This window comes from Neomonachus schauinslandi, chromosome 2 (genome assembly GCF_002201575.2).
Source record: "Neomonachus schauinslandi chromosome 2, ASM220157v2, whole genome shotgun sequence".
NCBI classification, from domain to species: domain Eukaryota; kingdom Metazoa; phylum Chordata; class Mammalia; order Carnivora; family Phocidae; genus Neomonachus; species Neomonachus schauinslandi.
Genome location: NC_058404.1, coordinates 135,408,711 through 135,434,032, shown reverse-complemented (window position 1 = coordinate 135,434,032; position 25,322 = coordinate 135,408,711). Strand labels below are relative to the sequence as shown.

General features: G+C 39.4%; 1 protein-coding gene across 1 annotated transcript in view; it reads left to right on the top strand.

Moving 5' to 3' along the window:
* Positions 1-25,322, top strand: part of CDS1 (CDP-diacylglycerol synthase 1) — a 66,012-nt gene that overhangs the window by 8,581 nt on the left and 32,109 nt on the right. The window contains exons 2-5 of the mRNA XM_021702344.2: positions 7,751-7,878; positions 13,000-13,096; positions 20,730-20,827; positions 23,675-23,814. Of these exons, the coding sequence (XP_021558019.1) occupies positions 7,751-7,878; positions 13,000-13,096; positions 20,730-20,827; positions 23,675-23,814 (463 nt within the window). The remainder of the gene's footprint in view (positions 1-7,750; positions 7,879-12,999; positions 13,097-20,729; positions 20,828-23,674; positions 23,815-25,322) is intronic.

The window sequence follows — 25,322 nt, the reverse complement described above, 5'->3', positions numbered from 1 at the left end:
CCTGGCTATGCTCGCAGTACCCTTTGTTTGCCAGAGCCTATGGCCAGCTATTGAAGAGCTTTAGGTAAGGCTGATGAAGCCAGTCTGACTTCCTCATCTGTCTGGCCCAGGTGGGACCAAACCTTGGCAGTTAAGATTGGGCTCAATGCCACCTTACTATTCCAAGCAGATTATTTGAAAACAGTGTAGTGCGGTGGGGCGGCAAATGTTTATTAAGCCCATCTGACACTTAACATTTTACCTCGAAATACAAAAATCCAGATCTGGAAAACAAAATGAATATCCTGTCTCTTTCAGGGTTTTGGTTTTTCTTTTCTTTTCACCCACTTAATATGTTTGTACTTGAACAGGTTCTGTGTTGTCTTTGAATGACCCTGGGGCGCCATTCATGTAGGGTTTAATGTAGATGATGCCCCTTGGAATTCTGCACGTGGTGGTACTACTTATAATAATCTATATTATTATTAATAAATATAGAATTGGTACAAATAGATCATGATTATAAGGAAGCCCTTAGGCACCTAGCTAATCACAGCTTGAATTTTATATTCAGTATTTCCTTCTCTCATTAGGTTTACAACATATTTGTATCCCCAAACCGTGTATTTTTTAGTTTTGAATTTTTTCCTAGCTTTTTATTATAAAAGCTTCTACTGTAGAGAAATTAAAAGGCTAGTATGGTGATTATCTGTACACTCAGCACTTAGAGTTAACAATTGTTAAGATTTTGCCAGATTTGCTTTATCTTGCCATATATGCATATGCAAATATTTTGTTAATGAAGCATTTGAAAATAAGTTGCAGACCTTGTGGCTCTTCACTCCTAATATTAAATCATGCATCTCTTAAAGACATTCTCTTTTGTAACCACAATACCATTATCATATCTAAAAAAATTAACTTTCTTATCTACAAACAGTCCATATTCATATTTTCCCATTTGCTGCCAAATGTGTATTTGAGATTCTCCTCTTCCTCTGCCCTTTCCCTTCAAACCAAGATTCAGTCGAGGTTCACACATTGCAGAAAATATCCAAGGACAGGTTTAATCACCCTTAGTGCATATAACTTGTTTTTCCTTCCAAAAGGCAAGGAGAGTCAACAGTCTTGCACAAAAAAAAAACAGAAAAAAAAAAAAAATGAAAAAGAAGATAGCAGGAGGGGAAGAATGAAGGGGGGGATAATCCGAGGGGGAGACGAACCATCAGAGACTATGGACTCTGAAAAACAAACTGAGGGTTCTGGGGGCGGGGGTGGGAGGATGGGTTAGCCTGGTGATGGGTATTAAAGAAGGCATGTTCTGCATGGAGCACTGGGTGTTATATGCAAACAATGAATCATGGAACACTACATCAAAAACTAATGATGTAATGTATGGTGATTAACATAACATAAAAACAAAACAAAACAAAAGGCAAGGAGAGCTATAAGCATTATTTCTCTTAGCCCTGAGCCCTATGGAGAGCCCAGCACTAATACGCTCTCAGATAGAATGCAAATTTGTGATGGTAGTAATGTTTTACATTTGAATAAAGCTTCTCCAATTTCTAAGTTCTTTTGTGTTATCCCATGGATCTTACCTTCAGGGATCTTTATTTCTAATTTGGAATTGAACACTCATATGAATGAAACCATAAGACATAGTATGATTTTAATGCATAATAGAATTGGGTGTCATTGGGGGAAAATCAGAATGAGCCAAAAGTTTAGCAAAGACTTAAATCAATATTTTTAAAGTGCTTTTGCTCTTACTTTCTAAGTGTACTTGTACTGTAGAAATTAAATTTACAGGGTAATAAAGAAACTCATTTCTTCAACTTTCAGTCATCATTTCCTAGACATATTTTCATTAAAATTTAATATTTGGAGGGCACCTGGGTGGCTCAGTCTTTGAGCGTCTGCCTTCGGCTCAGGTCATGATCCCAGGGTCCTGGGATCGAGCCCCGCATCGGGCTCCTTCCTCGGCGGGGAGCCTGCTTCTCCCTCTCCCACTCTCCCTGCTTGTGTTTCTGCTCTCGCTATCTCTCTCTGTCAAATAAATAAATAAAATCTTTTAAAAAAAATTTAATATTTGGAAAATAGTAGTCCTTTGTAGTCAGAAGCCTTTATTTTATGTAAATAAGTGCATCCAAGGTCCCACACAAGGTAACTTGGCCAAGACTCAGTTAGCAAGAACAGATGAGAACTTCTTATTTTAATCTTAAATGTTAGCATGAGTTGACAGACTCAATTCATTCAACACATATTTATGTAGTGTTTCATAAATGTCGCCTATGGGACAAGTTCCTCTGCTGGCCTCTTGGGCCAGTGAATGGTATTTTTTCTCCTCACAAAGCCTATGGACTCCTGGAAAATGAAGATAAGCAAACAAATAACTTTAATGTAAACTGATAGGTAAAAATTGGGATTGTGGAAACACAGTTGAAGAGCAGCTAACCTGGAGCTGGGGGTCAGGGAAGACATTTCCAAAGGAAACGACATTGAAGCTGAGGTCAGAGGTTTAGTGGGCAGTAGCTAGGTTTGAGAAACGGGGAAGAGAAGATTGGAACTGGGTTGAGACCAAGAGAGTAAGTGTACAAGTTGTACTTTGTACATAGAACAAACATCTGGATTCAAGGGAGTATGGCACTCTTTTTTTTTAATTTTAATTTTATTATGTTATGTTAGTCACCATACAATACATCATTAGTTTTTGATGTGGTGATCCACGATCCATTGTTTTCGTATAACACCCAGTGCTCCATGCAGTATGTGCCCTCCTTAATACCCATCACTGGGCTAACCAATCCCCCTTCCCCCCTCCCCTCTAAAACCCTGTTTGTTTCTCAAGTCCATAGTCTCTCATGGTTCATCTCTCCCTCCAATTCCCACCACCCCCCCCATTTTTCCCTTCCTTCTCCTAATGTCCTCCATGTTATTCCTTATGTTCCACAAATAAGTGAAACCATATGATAATTGACTTTCTCTGCTTGACTTATTTCACTTAGCATAATCTCCTCCAGTCCCATCCATGTTGATGTAAAAGTTGGGTATTCATCCTTTCTGATGGCTGAGTAATATTCCATTGTATATATGGACCACATCTTCTTTATCCATTCATCTGTTGAAGGGCATCTCGGCTCTTTCCACAGTTTGGCTATTGTGGACATTGCTGCTATGAACATTGGGGTGCATATGGCCCTTCTTTTCACTACATCTGTGTCTTTGGGGTAAATACCCGGTAGTGCAATTGCTGGGTCATAGGGTGGCTCTATTTTTAAATTTTTGAGGAACCTCCACACTGTTTTCCAAAGTGGCTGTACCAACTTGCATTCCCACCAACAGTGTAAGAGGGTTCCCTTTTCTCCACAACCTCTCCAACATTTGTTGTTTCTTTCCCTGTCCATTTTTGCCGTTCTAACTGGTGTAAGGTGGTATCTCAGTGTGGTTTTGATTTGGATTTCCCTGATGGCTAATGATGATGAACATTTTTTCATGTGTCTGTTAAGTATGGCACTCTCTTAAGTGTGAAAACTGGGGAGTCATCAATCTGTGGCTGTAAGAGCAGGGTCCCATCATGAAAAACAGTAAAAGCAATGCTAAGTAGTTTGACTTTATCCTGGTGATTTTTAGGCTGTAAAATTTTTTTTTCTACAAAAATTAGAAAAAATTTTTCTATAAAAAATTGTAAAATCAGATTTGCAATTTAGAAAGATTCTTTTTATGTTGAAAATGAATTAGAGGGGCGTCTGGGTGGCTCAGTTGGTTAAGCATCCAACTCTTGATTTCAGCTCAGGTCATGATCTCAGGGTCCTGAGATCAGGCTCTATGCTCAGCGGGGAGTCTGCTTGAGATTCTCCCTTTCGGGACACCTGAGTGGCTCAGTCAGTTAAGCAGCTGCCTTCAGCTCAGGTCATGATCTCAGGGTCCTGGGATCGAGTCCCGTGTCAGGCTCCCTGCTCAGTGGGGAGCCTGCTTCTCCCTCTCCCTCCACGTCTCCTCCCACTGGTGTTCTCTCTGTCTCTGTCTCTCATGCTCACTCTCTCAGATAAATAAAATCTTAAAAAAGAGATTCTCCCTCTCTCTCTGCCCTTCCCCCTGCTTGTGCAAATGCTCGCTCTCTCTCTCTCAAATAAATAAATCTTTAAAAAAATGAATTAGGGCAGGGGGATGAGCTACGTGAGAGAGGATGATGCTCAGCAAGGATAGAGCAGTGGGTGGGGATGGAGATGGGGGGAAAGATGAATGACAGGCTTGGTCCTAACTGAATGAGTTTTGGTCAAAGGACGTGCAGGTGTTAAGTTGATAGCCAAGTTTCAAACCTGAGTTAATTGTTGAACTGTTTTGGTGGTGGTGTTTTTACCTGAATAGGGAATACAGAAGGGGTAGCAGGTTTGGTATAGAAAAGATAGGTCAGTTTGCTTATGTTGAAATTCAGGTGATGTTCATGGAAAGCCCACCCACCAGGAAATGGCATGTTGGAAGCTAGACATGCAGGTCTATTGGGAATTGTGAGTTCACAGAGAGATGAAGAGGCAAGCTACCAAGGGATCACCTGGTAGGGATGAAAGAGAACAAGGCCTAAGATGAAAAGTGGAGGATCATCATCTTTAAATTACAGGCTTAAGGGGGCGCCTGGGTGGCTCAGTTGGTTAAGCGACTGCCTTCGGCTCAGGTCATGATCCTGGAGTCCCAGGATCAAGTCCCGCATCGGGCTCCTTGCTCCGCAGGGAGTCTGCTTCTCCCTCTGACCCTCCCCCCTCTCATGCTCTCTCTCTCTATCTCATTCTCTCAAATAAATAAATAAATAAATAAATCTTTAAATTACAGGCTTGAGAAGAAGCCCTCAATTTGGTTTTCTTAAACATTTTAAGTACCTTCATTCAGTAGGCACCATGCTTCATGGCTCTAGTTGACCACTGTAGTATTTCCTTCTTTCCCAGGATCTCCAATCACATTCATTTTCTTTGCCAGTTTTGGTATCTTTGTAACAGAGGATCCATACAAGAAATAGAGCAACACAAGAGTCTCTGCTATTCACTGCAGTATTTGAGTAACATTGCTCTAAAAGGTCATTATTTTAGAATTATCTTTCATTCTTTAGTTATTAGAACAGAATTGAAGAAGCCTAGTTAAATCTTAAGTGTTTCATTTTGTGTTTCTCTAAGGTATACAATAGAAATCAGAGGTTTAAATCATAAAATTAAAAGCAGGGCAGCTATTTTGAGAATGTGTGCATGGGGAGGGGGGTTGTGCACATCACCATTATTGCCAAGTAGAATTTAAGCGGCTTGCTGAGTTAGTGTTTGGAGGAGCACAATTTGTATTCTAGTCCAGTGCTTTATTTTATGGGGAAACCAAAGGTGGAGTTTGTTTGTTTGTTTCTTTTTAAAGATTTATTTATTTATTTGACAGAGAGAGACACAGCAAGAGAGGGAACACAAGCAGGGGGAGTGGGAGAGGGAGAAGCAGGCTTCCCGCAGAGCAGGGAACCCCATACGGGGCTCGATCCCAGGACCCTGGGATCATGACCTGAGCCAAAGGCAGACGCCCAACGACTGAACCACCCAGGCACCCAAAGGCGGAGTTTCTTAACCAAAGGGCTAAGTAATTTGCCTTTCATCACAGTAATAGAGTAGAAGTGGAATTAGTGCTGGTAACTTCTGGTTCCTAGTCTAGTACTCTTTTGGCAACATGGTGATGTTGCCTTAGGGAGCCACGTCTATTAGTCACCATCTCTACTACTTCTCACACCACGCTTACAACACTGGATTACTGAAGGTTAAAAAAGAGTAGCAGAGAAAAGGAAAAAAAAAAAAAAGTGATGTGTTCCATTGTTCTAGATGTCAAAGATATGCTGGCAAGTCAGACTCACAGCAGGTGCCCTGAGATTTTCAGGGGATGTTCTGTCTGGTGGTTTATTAGTCAGCATCTCTCTGTTTAAGCTGCTTTGGGGACAACTGATTCTGTCACAGTGGGAATTCAGCATGTCTATTTCATTTGTCATTTTTGGTATAATGACACATTTAATTAAATAATTGTTTAATAACAAAGTTATGGTTAGTAAACAAAAGTTCATTATTGCTTTATGAAAACTGAAAATACTCCCCGAAGGCTAAAATTTTATTTGGTAAGCTACTTAATGAGGAATTGGAAGACTTGGTTCAATCATAATCATAGCTTACTACTACTTTGACTTTACTAAGGCCTCAGCATTATATTAAATGCTTCTATTTAATGGATGAAAAAAAAACAGGTAAAAGGAGTGATGAAATTTACCAGAACTTTGTTGCCCATAGGGATGGAGCTGGGTTTGAGATTCCTGAACATTCTGAATTCCTAGGCACTCTCATTCCTAGGATCACTTCTGGCCCAATGTTCTGCTCAGTGCTCCCTCTACTTGTATTCACCTCCTGTGAATATTCTCTTCTTCCTCAGTTCAGCCCCTTTTGCCTCAGTTTCCCCCTCTATAAACCACTCTCCCAAAGCACATTTATGTGTAGCACTCTTTAGGTTGCTGGGGGTGGGGGGCGGTGGGTGTAGGAGAGGGAAAGACACATTACAGCAGAACAAACAACTTTAAAACAACATCAGGCAGCTCTGTTCTTTTTTTTTTTTTTAAGATTTTATTTATTTATTTATTTGACAGAGAATGAGCACAAGCAGGGGGAGTGGCAGGCAGAGGCAGAGAGAGAGGCAGACTCCCCACTGAGCAAGGAGCCCTATCCCAGGGCCCTGGGATCATGACCTGAGCTGAAGGTAGACGCTTAACCAACTGAGCCATCCAAGCTCCTCAGGCAGCTCTATTCCTAAAATTCCTTGGCCATTCTATCCCTGGAAATTCCACAGTGAACACCTTTGTCGAAAGGCCCCAGCATACACACCCAGCTCCTGTACATGTACTCTTAGAAGGCAATTTGGGTTTTAAATAACTTTATGAAAAATATTACCATCAAAGCAAATGCTCTTGATCATAATTACTTATCAGTAAGACAGAGATGATAATGTCTGTTTGCCTTGCTTCACTGAGATTGTCTCTTGAGGATCTAATAAAAATGAGGGAAGTGAAAATACTTATATATATATAATATATATATTATATATATGTATATTAAATAAAATGCTATGCCAGTGTAAGATTCTGCTTTTGTTGTTGATGCTTTGATTGTAATCAAATAAAAAGGGACTGTGCACGGTTCATCAGAATTTACATGGAATTAACACCATGTTCTCCCAGTTAAGTAGCAAAACAACAAACATTTGATTCTTGTTGGTAAATTTCTGATTTAGATACTATAGGAAGTTTCTATTTGTGCCTTTTGTTTAAATTAATCCTTTATATTGATAGATTTTAGCAAAGATCATCAAACTTTCCTAACAGGGAAGTACAACAGTGCTTGGTTATTCAAGACAGGTTAATAGTTTTTCTTTTCTTTTTTTTTTTTTTTAAAGATTTGATTTATTTATTTGAGAGAGAGAATGAGAGAGAGAGCACATGAGAGGGGGGAGAGTCAGAGGGAGAAGCAGACTCCCTGCTGAGCAGGGAGCCCGATGCGGGACTCGATCCTGGGACTCCAGGATCATGACCTGAGCCGAAGGCAGTCGCCCAACCAACTGAGCCACCCAGGCGCCCAGGTTAATAGTTTTTCTTTGTTTCAAGTTACATAACTGAGATTTGACACACTGAACAATAAATAAATGCATTGGCAAACATGTGCTTTTTTTTCTTTTTCAATTTTGCAAAGTGATCTTCCTTTTTCTTTAATTTTAGGAAACAGATATTGACGACAGATATGGAGATTTGGATTCCAGAACAGATTCTGATATTCCAGAAATTCCACCGTCTTCAGATAGAACCCCTGAGATCCTCAAGAAAGCACTATCTGGTTTATCTTCAAGGTATGATTGGATGAAGATGACTGTAATGGGTGCTCAAGAGAAGTTTTGAGGTTATGCTGGTTGATGTTATAAATCTCACTTTTTCTAAGTTTTGGAGCTGTGAAAGAAGAAGGCTTATACTTTTTCACCATATGTGAGGCATGGTAGTAAATGCTTCATGTACATTCTTTCATTTAATCCTTATAGTCTTGTGAAGTATGAGAAAACCGAGTCTGAGAGGTTAACTGGGGAAGGTTCCAGAGCTAGGAAGATGCAGACCTGGGACTCTTGCCCTAATTTGTCAGATTTCTTGAGTGATTTACCACATCAGGTTACCTTTTCTGGTATGTATTGGAACATCTAATAAAGAAAATTCCATATTCTCTGTTCCCTGTTTTTCAGATGCCAGATGGAAATAGGTCATTTTTTTTCTTTTAACTGAGTTTAAAATTATCAGCCAAAGCTCTGCACCCTTTTACTATTTTATGTTTGCTATAGTTTTGAATGTTTGGTCACCACCAAATTTGAGCTACTCTCTCATATTGCCCTCCATTGTATGCTCTACTGATATGAATTAGAAAATTTTTAAAAGCAAAATAAATATAAGCTTTTATCCAGATTAATGTGTGAAATCTTAAATGTTGGTGTAGAACAATGCTTTTCCAACTTTTTTGACTGTGACACACAGTAGGAGATATATTTCACACCACATCCCAAGAGACACACAAATGTGTATTTTAACTGTGGCAAAAATATTATGAAACAGTTCTTGCTATTACTATGTGTGATACTCTCTAATTTCTTTTGTTTGATGCTCTTCTGTATTATTGAACAAAAATGCTGGCTGTGACTTACTAAATTGATTTTACTACCCATAGGTCATAACAAAAAACACTGGTTAGTCATATCTAATAAATGTAAGTTTTTCTGTTTTTAATTCCTAGCAGATAACCATATTAAAATAAATTGGTTCAAACAGAAGTTTTCATATTTGTTTAACCAATAGAAAAACTTTCTGCTGTTCATTATTGAAAACCTGATTATTATTTTAATACTTCTTGATCTCAGTTTTTCCGACCTCATTCACAGATATATGTTTGCTTTAAAATCTTATCAGGTCTATCTCAGATCTGAAATTTTTTTCTATTGTTATATAAGAATGATGCTGGATTCCTATATGTCATTTATAGTAGATTTTTCCTTAATAATGAGGTTTTTTTTTTTTTTTTTTTTCCTGGTGTAAAGTAACAATAGCAAATAATAGCAGCTGATATTTATTGAGCATATGCAATGTGCTGGGCACTACTCCAGGTACTTCACACATACTGACTATTCTCACAGCAACCCTGTAACACAGGTTCAATTATGTAAACCTGTCTTGTAAATGAGGAAATTGAGGAACAGAAATGTTCTTTGTCAGGGGTCATGCAGTTAGTAAGTGATAGAACCACATTGTGACCGTAGGTATTGTGCTCTCTTTATAAAAGAATTGGTTTTTAAAAATGAACAATAAATAAATAATAATATAACCAGTTTCAATCTTCTCAAACTTTGCCCTAAAGGCTACATGAATGTTTCAAAATCTATCTTATTTTAGGGTCTTTTTAAGCTAGTAACCAAAATGGTCTGTCTTACAAAGATTTAGAAGTTATAGATACATGGGATTAAAAATACTAATTACATTTAAAAAGTACATGAATTGCAGGGGAAGAAAACTCCTGTAATCCTCCCCCCCAAAAATTGTTATTTATGGTATTCTGATATCTACTGTTTAAAGCTTTTTTTTCTTGTGCATTGTGTATATATGTGTATGTGGGGGGCTGTATAATATAAAAATAGCGTTGTACTGTTTCCTACCTTTCTATTCACATTTTCGTTCTGCGGTTTTAGGAACATCATTAAATTACTTAAGTATTTTTAATGACTGCATGATAGTTCAATTTACTTAACTAAACGGTTATTGCTGGGCATTTAGCCGGTTTCCAAATTTTCACGATTAAAAACAACTCTGTATTAAACATTTTTCTTTGTAGTGAGGTTAAGATTTATGCTCATTTTTAAGTCTTTAGTATATAACATCAAACAAAGCATAAGTTGTTGAAATTGGAAGGGGCCTAACGGTTTTCAGTCACTTGGCAAATTGTCCCAGTCTGTTTTGTGACCTGTGTGTGGGTCTGTGGGAGTGAATAGTCATTAACCAGCTAAGGCTGGTTTTGTCTGTTAGTGAAGCTCTTCTTCAACTATCAGTCTAGGTTAGTAGTCCTCATCCAGGGGCAATGCCCTGACGCCCCAGATGGCACCAGTGGACGTGTGATGTGTGATCATTTGTGACATTTTAGGTGGTCAAGAGAGATAGTGTTACTGGCATGTAGTGGGGAGAAACCAGGGAGGACGTTAAACATCCTGTGGTACACAGAACAGTTCTTCACAACAAAGAATTCTCTGGCTCAAAATATTACTAACACTGAGGTTGAGAAGCCAAGGAAAACATCCAGGCATAGCCTTATACTCGGTGCTTTTATACTGTATGATGCATTTTCCTTCTCTCAGGAACTTGCACACTTCTGTCCAGTTCCTCCAAAGGCTGATAGATGAATTTTCTCAAAACTTCTCTTTGCCAGATGGCCCACAAAATTCTTGCTTATTCTTGACGAGTATCTCTGTATACCAATTCTTGGCTCAGGTGAACTGCCTTGCCAACCCAGGTTCTTGATGACTCATGATGTTTGTGCCACAGGGAAAATAATTATTTTTAAACCTTGTCATTACTTTTGAAATAAAAACCACTTAATATTTATAGTAACAGTAAAACATTGTACATCTCATGAACGATTTGAGCAATAAGTGTATAACCACTTTCGATAATCACTTTTAAGGCTACTGCTTAATTATATACTTTTTAGAAATCTCATTTCTATCTCAATGTAGGTCCTGGAGACATGAGACTTGAATGCAGTTCTCCTTTACTGATTCTGAGTTCCTTTTTTCAAAGCAATCATGAGGTGATGACTTGGACTCAAAGTGAAGACTTTATTAATGTGATCATGGTAGCATGATAAATCAAGAATTTTGAATCAGAATCAGGCTATCCTCTGGTTTTTAATAACAATGTTTTTTTATCCCTCATATCATGCTCTGTTTTGAATTTAGTGGTTCTCTCTTAAAAGATGACTTTCAGTTACTGCATCAATGTTCTTTTATGTGCTTAACTTTGTGTTAGGTGTTCTTAGGAGATTTGGGGAATCCGTTAGAATAATTAAAGGAATTAAGTCTTTGACCTTGTTGGGGGAGGGGAATTTTTCTGGGAGGGGAAAAAGCCATATAAAAGATAACCAGATAGGATATGTTCCTTGAGGTGCTCAGGTTTTCAATTACCATGGAACTTTTGGATGATATGAAGAAAGTAGGTTTTCTGTTTAAGGTCTCTGGTTCTCAGCAGCTATCATCCTCTGAAGTTCAAAGCCAGGCATCTAACAAAGGTACACATGGACCTTGGCAACATCCGCCTGGAGACTGATTTCTGACACTTACGTAGAGTCCTCTTCTGTAGGTTCTGAACAATTCCAAGTCTGCGGATCAGTTATAAAGGAGAGCGAAATACGCTTCTGGGTTTCCTGCAAACAGGGAAGAATTATTATCAGGAGACTGGCTTTTGGTCCTTTATTTATCTCTGACTAGCTCTGTGACCTAGCCCAGTTCCCAGTCAATATATTCATTAATCCACAGAGAGTTATAAATGGAACCTTTCAGCCATAGCATTTTTTGACTCTCTGCTCACTTCAGTTCAGTTCTAAAACTTACAGTCTCATGAGAAATTTATGAGTCTATATAGTTTGTTACACAGTAGAGGGAAATAAAGTTGGGTAAGTACAATTTGACCACCTCATGAAAAACCTGGGAAGTTAGATGAAAGAGTTGCGACTTAATGTTGTTGGCATTTTAGATCTTGAGTGCAGAAATGATATCATAAAAGGGATATTAAAGAAATATCTAGACTGTGTAGGAGAGTGGTTGAAAGCAGGGAATGTAATCAGTATTTGATAAATGGATGAAGTCAGCAGATATTTCTTTTTATAGACAGGAGAATGAAGGCCTGTCCTTAGAGCACAGTACATATCTGTTACTATACTTTAAGGTGAACCCAGATCTTTTATAACATAATCTCAGTGCTGTCATTTGAATTAATAGAAATCAGAGAAGTTTTAAAGAAAAACTTTATAGAGCTCAGTGTAGAATGAATAAAACCAGGGGGAAGAAATTTTAGATTCAGAAATATCATCCATATATAGGTATTATTAGAATCCTTTCAGTTTTACACAGGACATTTTTCATGACCTGGCCACAGAGAGAGTGACAATGTTTGTAAAGTATGCTGGGGATGAAGCCTGAGTCTCCTGGGTGTAGTGGGAGAGCCACGGGGCAAAACTCCGGCCCTGACTGGCAGCCAGAGGACTGAGGGAGATCAGTCTCAGTCTACCTGGGCCTACGGCAGAGCAGCTCTGCTCTAAGGAACAAGCGAAGGCCCAAGGGTGAGGAAGCACTTTTGTCCGTAAGCGAGGAGAGCCAGCAGCACACTTTGAGCACTAGAGGGAGTGGCCATCAGTCTGGTCTTGCCTCCATGACTGACCTTCTCGTGCCTTCTTCATTTCACTGAAATCACCATGCTGTGCAGTTTCACTTCTATGTTAAACTTTTTTTACTTTTTCTCATTAGAAGGCTGTGTTCTCTGTCTAAACCACCTTAAAATCATTATTGTTTTTTCTTACCACCCTAAAGGATAGAGCGTCTTTTCAGAGGGCTTTTGCACCTGCCTTCTTCCTTCTGAATGACCCTGGTTGGGACGTGCACATAGCCACATTGACCATCTCACTGCCTGACCTGGTGATTCATCCTTAATCACACTTGAATAAAAATTCATTTCTTTCTTTGGGAATATAATTTTTACACTTAATTTAGCTCTGAGTAAGTGAACAAATGCTGTTTGTTTGGTTTTCATTTTTGTTGTTATTGTATAAGGTGAAGTAAGGGATTCTTCAAGTAGAGTTAGGGAAAATCCATATGCGTCTGGTAATACTGAAACCACACAAAAAACTTTAAGAAAGAATACATTAAATACTAACTTTAAAAACATTTTCTTTGTAGGTGGAAAAACTGGTGGATTCGTGGAATTCTTACTCTAACTATGATTTCATTGTTTTTCCTGATCATCTATATGGGATCCTTTATGCTGATGCTTCTTGTAAGTGTTTCACATTTCCCTGAGTATCTCTTGCTTTGTTTTTCAGCACTGATGTGATTGAAGTAATTTGAGCCTGTCATAAAAAAGAAGGTAGTTCAAAGAAGGTTTGATAACAGCGAATTTTGTTCCCTTAAGCATCTTCTAGTTCATGAAATGACCTGGACCAATCTTTTCTGTTTGCAAAATAGCCATTCAGTGTGTTCACTCCGCAGAGACCAAGTATGCATAATAAATACATTTTGCCAAGCATTAGATACTGCTAATGAGTTCACACACACGTGACTTTATCATATTGGACTATTAGCCAGATCCCTCACTTCAAAGAACTCAGTCTAAAGGCAGAGACATAGAAGTAACTATATGAATAAATAGTGTAGTAAATAAGTGGGTGAGTGCTGTCATAGAACTTGTTGGTTGAGCACGGTAAAAAAAAGTATCTAATCTAGCTTGACAGAGAGAGAACAGGGAGGACTTCCAGAAGAGGTGATGCCAACGTTGAGTCCTGAAGAAGGGACTGGACAGGGGAGGGCATTTCCAAGGTGGGGACATCAGAAGCAAGACATGGAGGTAATGAGAGAATGTGGTTTGTTGGGGGATTTGCAAGCTGTGCATTTGGAGGGTACCTAGGGATGAGACCAGAGAAGCAAGCTGAAGCCAATCTGGGCGTTTGGGATTTTGTTGTGTATGGGAAGTCTAACAAGGCATGAAGCCAAACAGGTATTTTAAGCTTTTAATTCATTTGTTTAGCACATACTTCCAGGATGCCTGCTCTGTGGCAGGCATCGCCCTGATTCTGGGGTGTGATACGGGGTTGATAAGAAAAGCTCACTCGTCTCTTCCCTCAGGGAGTTTACTATCTACATTTTAAAGAACTGATCAGAACTATAGTTACAAACTGCAATAAGCATTTGAAAAAAAAAAGAATAAGATGTTGTGAGGGCAAATGGGGGAGCCAGAAGACTTGCTGGAGGTCTTCTGCCCCGCACGCGTGCTGCAGTTTGAAGCTTGAGCAGGTGAGGTGAGAGGGGGAGCTTGGGAGCAGGAGGGTCACAGCAGAGGATTCCCGGGTGTGAAAGCCTTGATACCCAAAGAAGCATGAAACATTTGAAGCCCAAAGTGGTGGGAGTGAGAAGGAGAAATGCACTTGTTGAACAGATTCATCAAGCCCTTAGTGGGTGCTGAGCGTGTTTAACAGCAGGGTGCAGGGAGAGCCTGCTCTCAGTGAGATGCATGTCCCTCTTTCTTGTTGTTTCTTTTCATCATCTTAATTTCATTAGTTTAGCCTCTTTCTCACTCATCACCCAGATCTCTGGCTGCTCTTGCCCACTTAGATGCTTATCTGTCTGACCTGTCTGCTCCCCTCCATGCTCAGTCCAGTTCACAGTGATGAGCATGGGCAATAGGATGTGGTTTTCCTTTCAGTCTATAAAAGAATAAATACGTTCTGAAGTGAAATTAGACACCATTGGGAAAAAATCCCATCACCTGCTAAAAGCACTTACAGCAGCTCTTATTAGTGCCATAAAGCCCTTTCCCGTCCCCTTTGTCCCCTTGTTAATTTTGTACTTCCTTGGGGATATCAGGGTAACAGCGGTGAATAAGAAATCACTTTCTGTATTCTGTTAGTTTGCTGACATGAGAAAGAACTTTTTCTTACAAAGGAACAGTGGATCAGGGATAGGACCACTTTAATGCGAGGGCAGAAGATGCTGAGCCTAGAAGCCAGATCGGCCGGTGTGAGCATTGTTCAGTTGTTACCCCAGGGAAGAGACCACCTCTGGTCTTCTCAGTGGGGACCCACAGAGGACGATGAGTGCCAGCGACTACCACTGGCCTCAGAATCTGGGCCTTTCAGGAGTGAGTGTGTGCGGAGCACTTTTCAGTGCTGTGTGCTAAGTGGCAGGCCAGGGGGCCAAGGGACTGGGTGATGGCAGACAGTTTGGTGAGGCTTGGTGGAGGAGGTGAACTTTCAGGGGCCCTGAGGGTATATCAGGGTGGAGGGAGCACTGTGAGCGAAGGTCTGAATGGCTGGATGTGTCAAGAAAAGGCGGGCGATGCCCTTCCCCTAGAGCACAGGGCCTTTGAACTTGGGAAAATAATTGGGGATCAGATTCTGGAGGGCCTTGCAATACTATGTGAAAAAGCTTGGGATTTATTTATAAAGCACTGGGGAGCCATTGAAAATATTGGGGATCATTTAAATTATTATTTGCCTTTAGAAGGTACTTTTGAGCTAAGACATCAAAGAACATGAGCATCCTCAATACACAGACTCAGGCCAGCTTGGTGGGCTTCCTGTGAGTAAGTTACGTTGTTCTCCAGACTAAACTGATGTGGTAACTCAGGCCAGAATTTGTGGATAAAGGCTAATTTTTAATCACTCATTTATGAGAAAATTCAAAACACCTTTAAAGACATCCTTGCATATTTGGATTCTGATTTTTAAAAAGAGAACTATAAGTATACCTAAAGTGCTTGGGCTTTCTTGTTCATTTTTTCTACCATGAGAGGAAAATACCATTTTATTACAAGTTCTTCCTTTCATTGGTGAGCTTAGTCAGCCAAGAATATTAAAGATCTAGTTAAAGTGGGAGCGCCTGTGTGGCTCAGATGGTTAAGTGTCTGCCTTCGGCTCAGGTCATGATCCCGGGATCCTGGGATCAAGTCCCGCATCGGGCTCTCTGCTCAGTGGGGAGCCTGCTTCTCCCTCTGCCTCTGCTGCTCCCGCTGCTTGTGCTCTCTCTCTCTCTCTCAAATAAATAAAATCTTAAAAAAAAAAGATCTAGTTAAGTAGATTTAAACTTACTGATCTTACTTAAGTTCATTGTACCGCGTGCACACACATGCATGCACAGGGGTACACATGCATACATACTTAGGTTGTATTTATGATAATTCATGTTAAGGAAATGTGGATGGATTTACACATATGCACACACTGTTGGTACTCAAGTGATACTACTTTTATGTGTTTTAAAGTCCTACTTATATTCATATCCCTAACTAGGTCATTTATATTTTGAGAAGTATGCATCATTTCTAGCTTGCATTTGCCCTACAATATCAGCACTCATAAATGACTAATTCAAGAGCGTTTTATTAAAAACTTATTTCTAGGAAATGAAAGCTACTACTTTAAATTGGAACTCATAATATGAGTAATGAATAATAAGATGTTCCTTAAAATAAAAGGAGCTTTTTTCCCTTAGCCTGCTACTTAAAATACTTTTTTAGTTGTTGCATTCATAACTTGCAATCATACTTTCTATGTGATGGAGGTACTAAAGTATAATTTGATTTAAAGGCAGATAGTGTAAGAGGTTCCCCCCTCATCTTCTTGGAAACTCCTCTAAGTTTTTATTTACATTATATGATTCAGTTTTAAATAGTTTATTTTTTCACATGCGAGAGTTATACAAGAGTGTTAAAATTACTTTGGGAAATTGATAATTTTTTGAAGTTCACCCCTAACCCTATCATCAACTACCAAAACCCAATTAATACTGCTATTTAATATGTTTTCTTTTATCCCTTTTTTATGTTTTAAAAATCATAGTTGTAATCATAATGTGATTAGACTTTTGTATCCTGCTTTTTAAACTAAATGTTATATTGAGTGTTTTGTGTTGCTCCACCATCGTTACAACCATCGGCTTCATTTAAAAAAAATTTTTTTTAGGGGAGCCTGGGTGGCTCAGTCGTTAAGTGTCTGCCTTTGGCTCAGGTCATGATCTCAGGGTCCTGGGATAGAGCCCCGCATCGGGCTCCCTGCTCAGCAGAGAGTCTGCCTCTCCGTCTCCCTCTGCCCCTCCCCCACCTGCTCATGCTCGCTCTCTCTCAAATAAATAAATAAAATCTTTCTCTTCTTTTCTTTTTTATTTTTTAAAAGATTTTATTTATTTGGCAGAGAGAGACACAGCGAGAGAGGAAATACAAGCAGGGGGGAGTGGGAAAGGGAGAAGCAGGCCTCCCGCGGAGCAGGGAGCCCGATGCGGGTGCGATCCCAGGACCCTGAGATCACGACCTGAGCTGAAGGCAGACGCTTAACGACTGAGCCACCCAGGCGCCCCATAAATAAAATTTTTAAAAGAGAGAGCACGCATGTGTGCCAGGGAGCAGGGGGAGGAGCGGGAGAGAATCTGAAGCACACTTCTCACTCAGCTCGGAGCCAGATGTGGGGCTCCATCTTACCACCGTGAAATCATAACATGAACCGAAACCAAGAGTCGGACTCTTAAACGACTGAGCCACCCAGGCGCCGCCTGCCACCCCATCAACTTTAATACATTCATGGACTCAGTGGAATGAAATGCGTCATAAGTTATGAACTACTGTGTTATTTTCAGACATTTAGGCTATGTTTTGGTCTTTCTTTATGGTGAATAACACTATCCTGAACATATTAGAATGTAAAGCTTTTTCATATGCAGGATTATTTTCTTTAAATAGATTCTCAAAGTGAAAATAGCCACTTTTATTTGGATAACGCATAGATACCATAGTCAAACTCAACATACCCAGATCTGAATTCTGTTCCATCCCCAGTCATTCTGCATAAATCTGTCTACTTTCCCAAAAGCCTTCCCTAGTCTTATTCCATGTTCCCCTGTCACCCTTAGCCCCTCAATTTCCTCAACCACCAAATCCAGCCAGTTCTATCTCCTCGATGTCTTACTCCTTATACCACCCCCCTCTGCCGCTGGCCCAGTTAAAGATTCATCTACACTCGACCAGATGGTGGTATCTTGCCTGCCTTCCTGTCTCTACTTTTGCTGCCTCTCCAGTCCATTCTTTCCACCTCTCTTATCCCCAACACATACATCTGATCATGTCCTTTAGTGATCAGCACGAACTCCTTTTTTTTTTTTAAGATTTTATTTATTTGTCAGAGAGAGCGAACACAAGCAGGGGGAGCGGCAGGCAGAGGGAGAAGCAGGCTCCTCACTGAGCAGGGAGCCCGATGTGGGGCTCAATCCCAGGACCCTGGGATCATGACCTGAGCTGAAGGCAGACAGTGAACCGACTGAGCCACCCAGGTGTCCCCAGCACGAACTCTTGTGTAGTCCTTTGTACCATTTGCTGTGATTCTGTGACTCTCTGCTTCTCACCTCCATCTTTGTGTCTCAGCAACTCTGAACTACTTGTAGTTTCCTAACATGCCTCTTCCTCTCCTGTATCTGTGATTCTGTGTATCCTTCTCCTCTGTCCCCACTGCAGCCTGTCCCCAGTGCCTGCTTTGTTGGTGTTCTGTTTGGCCGTACTTTCATCCATGTGCCTATTTCCACGTGGTGGTGTAGCCACTTCTGTCCTCCCTGACAGACTAGCCCTCTCTGAAGACAGATGTCCGGTATTATTTCTCTGAATCCTCAGTAACTAGCAGAGTAGGCATTTACGTATTGGTTTTTGTTTTAAAGGCTCTTAACACATTTATTGGGCCAACAGAGTCCTACCAATGTGCATTGCTACCAGTATTGATGGCCTGGAATATCAGTTTCTGTGTGATCACCCAGCCTGGAAGATATACATATATTTTAAGCATTTTAGCTCTGTTGATTTGAATCCCTCGTTTTCTCTTTTCCCAGTAGCGCTATATTGATTCTACTTGCAAACTGTAGTTGACAATCGTATAAATATATATGTGTGTGCTATTAAAAGTAGTGTTTTCCCCCTCTCAGTAAAATGCCATGTACAGTGCTAATGGTTGTTCTTGAGCAAATGTGTTCATTTAGCAAATAGAAATTGCATCAGTGCATCTGATATTTTAAAAGCCCTTGGTTCTATAAATAGCATGGCTTTGCCATTTTATTTTAACATCTAGCATTGTCCCCATTCTGTGATTGTTTTATTTATTTATTTTTAAGATTTTATTTATTTATTTGACAGAGAGACACAGCGAGAGAGGGAACACAAGCAGGGGGAGTGGGAGAGGGAGAAGCAGGCTTCCTGCTGAGCAGGGAGCCGGATGTGGGGCTCGATCCCAGGACCCTGGAACCATGACCTGGGCCAAAGGCAGATGCTTAACGACTGAGCCACCCAGGTGCCCCTCTGTGATTGTTTTAAAAAATGACTTTTGACATATTCAAAGCTTATTTGAAAGACACTATTTGAATTTCTTGTCCTTATGTTATAAAGCAGTAATGACTTTTTCTTAAAGAAAACTATAGTAGTTTGGCCTAATATTTTCTTATCATGTGGCTGAGGGGACACAATTACTTTAAGTATGTGATTGGACATGTAAATACAACTTAAGAATATCCTGAACAGTAGCTTTGGGAAAGCTAATTTGTGGAGAGCTTAAAAAGAAATACCAAAGTATATTCTTGGGCAGAGTTTGGTAAGGTTTTTAAGTAAAGAAGCAGGTAAAAATATTTTAGGCTTTAAGGAACCACATATTTCTCTGTCACATCATGTTTGGGTTTCGTTTTTAACTTTTTAAAAATATAAAATCCATTCTTAGCTCCAGAGCTATACAAGACCAAGCCCTTGGGTATACTCTCTAGAGGTTGAAATAGTCTGCTATATTCACAAAGATTTTTTAATCTCTCGGTTCATGGTAATAAGTGTTCAACTTGCCACTTGCTCTTTGAGTCTTGGAATTGACTTAAGCCAAGCATTGAATATGATGCTACATCCTCAGGGATTACCTATACTCAAGTTGGTGGTGGATACAACACTTTGAAGGACTGTTAAGTAGACCATCAAAAAAGGATTCATAAATATTAACCCATTTTTTTAAAAGATTTTATTTATTTGAGAGAGAGCAAGAGAGAGAGAGAGCACGAGTGGGGGTGGGAGGGCCAGAGGGAGAGAGAGAAGTAGATTCCCTGCTGAGCAGGGAGCCCGAGGTGGGGCTCCATCCCGGGACTCCTGGATCATAACCTGAGCCGAAGGCAGATGCTTAACCCACTGAGCCACCCAGGCGCCCCTAACCCATTTATTATGAATGTACATAGGACACTGTGCAAACGAAACTGCATAGAATCAATTGACTGGCTGAAGTGGCTGCAAATGTAGAAGGCTGTTTTATAATTTGCCAATGTAGCACCACTTGGATTGATGAGAGATATATGCAGCTGGCTATGTGAGAGTTGGCACAGCTGGAAGAATGAAAAGATCATGCCCAAACCCTGCTGGGTGACAGGGAAAAGATGTTTTAATCATTTGTTCTGACAGTATCTTTATCCTTGGAAAGCATGTCAGGATGTATGGTTAAATATATGTAAGCAAACCTGCACATTCAATCATTTTCCTAGGGTAACTAAAGAAACAAAATGTACAAAAAGATCGTCCATCTTAAGAAGGATGAACTCAAGAAATGAAGTAGTAACGAGGGATAAAGCCTAGTCTGTGACCAACCAGACTGTATCCCTCAAACTTTAAGCTACAGTGCCCACTCCTACCCTAGGAAGGAGCTCTCACTTTTTGGATAAAACATTGATTTGCTTACCCCTCTGAAATATCACTTGATTTTAGAAGCATTGACTATTCAATTTTTGCTACCGACATTTAGAATAATTAGAAATGGGTAAGCTAAAGATTTTTAAAATACATATGATAACAAACTGCATATTAAATGATGAAGCACAAATGTAAACACTAAGAGATGTATGTAAATGTGTTCTCTTGGTTTCAGGTTCTAGGCATCCAAGTGAAATGCTTCCATGAAATTATCACAATAGGTTATAGAGTCTATCGCTCTTACGACCTGCCATGGTTTAGAACATTAAGCTGGTAAGTAATTTAAAACTCTTTCAGATATGAAAATATGACTGTTTTCTAGAGTTTGTAAAGGGAGCATCCTGATCAGTCAGTATCACACAACTGACCATATAGATTGATTTTTGGAGGAAGATAAATAAAAAGGATGCAATTGGATTTTGAAAAGAAGAAAATCACCTTTAAGTCTCCCATCCCAACACAACTATTTTCATATCTCATCTTTCAGTCTTTGTAGAGATACTTTATATCTGTATATACTCATATATACACTATTGTCCTCTTAAAAAAAAACATTATGGGGCGCCTGGGTGGCTCAGTTGGTTAAGTGACTGCCTTCGGCTCAGGTCATGATCCTGGAGTCCCGGGATCGAGTCCCGCATTGGGCTCCCTGCTCAGCGGGGAGTCTGCTTCTCCCTCTGACCCTCCCCCTCTCATGCTCTCTCTCTCTCTCAAATAAATAAATAAAATCTTTTAAAAAAATAAAAAATAAAAAATAAAAAAATAAAAAATAAAAAAATAAAAACATTATATTGGGCACATTTTTATATTCTTTATAATTAGAATTTTAACACAGTTTCATTTTATAAAATGTTAGAAATATGTGTGATCTTTTGCTTTATTTTTCCTCAGTTGACCTGAGACCACACACAAAATTAGATTATCTCTACAAAAAGTGAAAGATGAGATATGAAAATAGTTGTGGGTTTTCTGTTCTGTTTCTCTTGAGTGATCAGTGGTTTGTTGAAGGGGAGGAAAGCCCAGGATGAGTATCTGTCTCCCTCCCACCCTCCGTGGCCCACCTCCCTGTCAGCCCTGGGGGCTGGGTAGGGCAGTGAGAGGAGAGATGACTCCACCTTTGTTGTTCCTGGTTTGATCTTGTGTTCAGGCCCTGGGCCCCATGATGTGCTGCATGGAGGGCAGTCAGAGGGAAGAGTAAGACTCTCTGAGGGGGCTGTGTAAGGCAGCCTTGTAAATAGCACTGGCAGTTACCAGCCCATGAAATATTGTGTGGGTACAAATGCATGTAAAAATTAGTTTTAAAAAAAGTCATGTGATTTTAATATTTAAAGTTTTTTTTACAACTTTTCAGGTATAATTCTTAGTTATCAAGACCTTGACCAGGAAACATATAATATGATTGTTCATAATTGACCTAACTGGCCATGCCTTTGAATATAGTTATTTGATTAGTATCAGCCAGAGGGTCCAGTGTCTTAAGAAATCAAATGTATACCTTTGGGGTTTAGAGTGGTCAAAAAATAGTTTCTTGGTTTTGGTAATAGCTAATTTTTCCTTATAGCAGGTTTTTTCATGAAGGGCAAAATTATGGGAAATGTTAGGTAGAGTAAGCAGTTGGAGAATAATTAACTGCTAAACCATGCAGGATTGATTGATTCTAAGTGTAGGGGGAAAAAAGGCAGGTCGGGATGGGCTCCAGTGATTGTAGAAGTCTTTATGGAGAAGGTGAGAAACAAACTATCACTTGAAATAAAGACAAGTTTTGGATAGAGAAGTGTTCCGCATTGGTGAAGCTGCACCCATCAGGTTCTAGATAGGGGACTGAGGAGGCAACAGATGGAGAGACATTCCTGGCTCTCCTGAGCAGAATAGTGGGCAAAAACTTGGGTTGGTGGGCTAGAGTAGGCCTTGATAGCCTTACGGAGGAGTCAAAGACAGTTTCCATTACAGGAGAATAGAAAATGGTAATGCAGCTGATAGAAGTGAGAATACTCTACTTTGAAAACACTGGGGTCTGATTCCATTCATGACAACTAGAAGGGAGATCCCTCCTTTCCTCCTCTGCTCTCCTGGCCACCTGGGACGCTGCCCTTCAAAGGATGAGGCACAGAGGAACTCTGAGGCAGTGTTTCTCAGCCTTTTTTCCTTGCTCACACAAGCTGCCATCTGCAAAATGTCATGGGTTCAACCCTTCCCTGGGTGGAAAAGACATACCAGAGCTGGGTGGAGGGACAGGTGATTTACACAGTTTTAAAAAGTTGCTCTTAGAGATTTTTACCTGCTGCTTGCTCCCACCCCCCACCATTACCTCTTAAGCATCACTGTGCCACTGGAGTCCATCTGGAACATGCAGGAGAGGGAGAAAGACACCAATATGCACAGGGCAGTGCAGAGAGAGGTCAGAGGTTGAATTACCTCTTCCTACTTTCTCTGTTGATCTTCCTTAGGGCAGGTGGGAATTTGGCATAGGATCTCCACTATTAAAAAGCTTTAGAGCTGTGAGTAGTTGGGAGTGAATTTTCATTATAAACAGTACTGAATGTGTGTGTGTGTGTGTATCTGTGAGAGAAAGAATGTGTGTGTTTGTATATGTGTAGTGTTTTTTACGTTGTTTCCCAATTATCTGTCTCTTAGACTTTGACCTAAGGAAAAGAAAAAAAGAGAGAGAGAAAGAAAGAAAAAGAAAAAAAAAGATTTTTTTTTTTTAAGATTTTATTTATTTATTTGAGAGAGAGCACATGAGAGGGGGGAGGGTCAGAGGGAGAAGCAGACTCCCTGCCGAGCAGGGAGCCCGATGCGGGACTCGATCCCGGGACTCCAGGATCATGACCTGAGCCGAAGGCAGTCGCTTAACCAACTGAGCCACCCAGGCGCCCAAAAAGAAAAAGATTTTGACCTAAGTAGAGGCATGAGCTATATTTGGTAAATTTTTGGTGACTGATATATTTGAAATTAAGTTTAAAAGCAGAAAAACATGTTTTGATGGAATATCCTGAACCTGTCTACTGAATTTGGTTTATGATGTTTGTGTCATCATCAAAATGTAGAGAATAGTTTTGTTGAGTTTGAGAGGGAAAAAAGGCTTCAAGTATAAAAAAGCTAATTGTTTTTAAATTATAGGTACTTTCTGCTGTGTGTAAACTACTTCTTCTATGGAGAGACTGTAGCTGATTATTTTGCTACATTTGTTCAAAGAGAAGAGCAACTTCAGTTCCTCATTCGCTACCATAGATTTATATCATTTGCCCTCTATCTGGCAGGTAAGGAAAATAGTACTGATACGTAGCTAGTATATTTTACATGTTTATTTTTGCTTACATGATTTAAATTCATAACATCCTTTATTTGTTACATTTTAACCCAGCTTCTCTTTTTATTTGTCCCATGTATAAAGGTGTTTTTCTCACTGTGGTTTTAAATAGCAATTACTCCCTAATGTGACTAATAAAAGTACATTACTTGTTTAATAGTCCACAGATTTCAAAATTTTCTTTGGAAATTGTAGTAAAGAAACTTTTAGATATATGGATTTGTTGTTAACCAAGTATAATTTACAAAGAAATTTTTACATATATATTGCTTTATTTCTACCCAGGAAATAGTGTTCATATAGAATTTATCAGGGTATTTAGTTTTGCTGGCATGGTTTATTATATATTCTTTATATACATTTATATATATATATATATATACACACACACACATATCTGTTTATAGTATACTTTATCATCTATTTTTATGATTTTATTTTTAAAGATTGTATTTATTTATTTTAGAGAGGGAGAGAGAGAGCAGGGAGAGGGACAGAGAAGGAGGGAGGGAGGGAATCTCAAGCAGACTCCCCACTGAGCATGGAGCCCAACTCAGGGCTTGACCTCATGACCCTGAGATCATGACCTAATCTGAAATCAAGAATCGGACACTTAACTGACTGAGCCACCCAGGTGCCCCCACTGTTTTTCATTTTAAAGGAGGATATGAACTTTATTTGAGTTTTTACTTCAGCTCTTAGTAGTTACTACTTTAGCTCTTAAGAGTTTTTCAATAAATAAATTCTTCTCAGTACAGTTTTGGAAACTGAACACAATACAGAGGTGACTTTTTTCCATTTCTCATTAAACTAGAAATACACAGAGTGTATGGGAAATACATCAGGTCCTCTAGAAGTATGTCATTTTTTTCAGTTGTTGTGTTCTTCATGGTGTTCCTGCTTTAATAAAGCCTTCTTCAGATCCTGGTCTTGATTTTGTTTCTGAATCTAGAAAGTCAGAAAGTGAAGCACAATCTTAAATGATAATAGCAATTTTCAGAGAATCATTTTTGGGGGTAGGAGGAACCTATATTTTCTAAAGAGTTTTCCTCTTTTTACATTCAGGGTTTTTTTTGCGTGTGTGTGTAGTCCAGTTTTCTGAGTCTGTTACTATATTTTTAAAAGTTATTACTAATGCATCTAAAGAAAATACATTCTTGGGAAAAGATCCTGAAAGGTATTTCTGTTCTTTCAAGGTCATAAGAAATTACTCATTTTAGATAGTCATTCAGTTTTAAATTTGAATCAGTGTAGAAGAATCATGATGATAGATTAATGATGACTGGTAACAGCTAAAATTTGGAGAGAAAAACACTTGGCTCTGATTCTGTGTTTATCAAAGTACATTTGTGACATTTTTTTTTTTCTTGGTAGATTCGAGTGGTTTACCACACTTATCAAACCGACAGGGTTTGATTTGCATTGTTAAATGTAAAGTAGATTTTGGGATGGATTCTT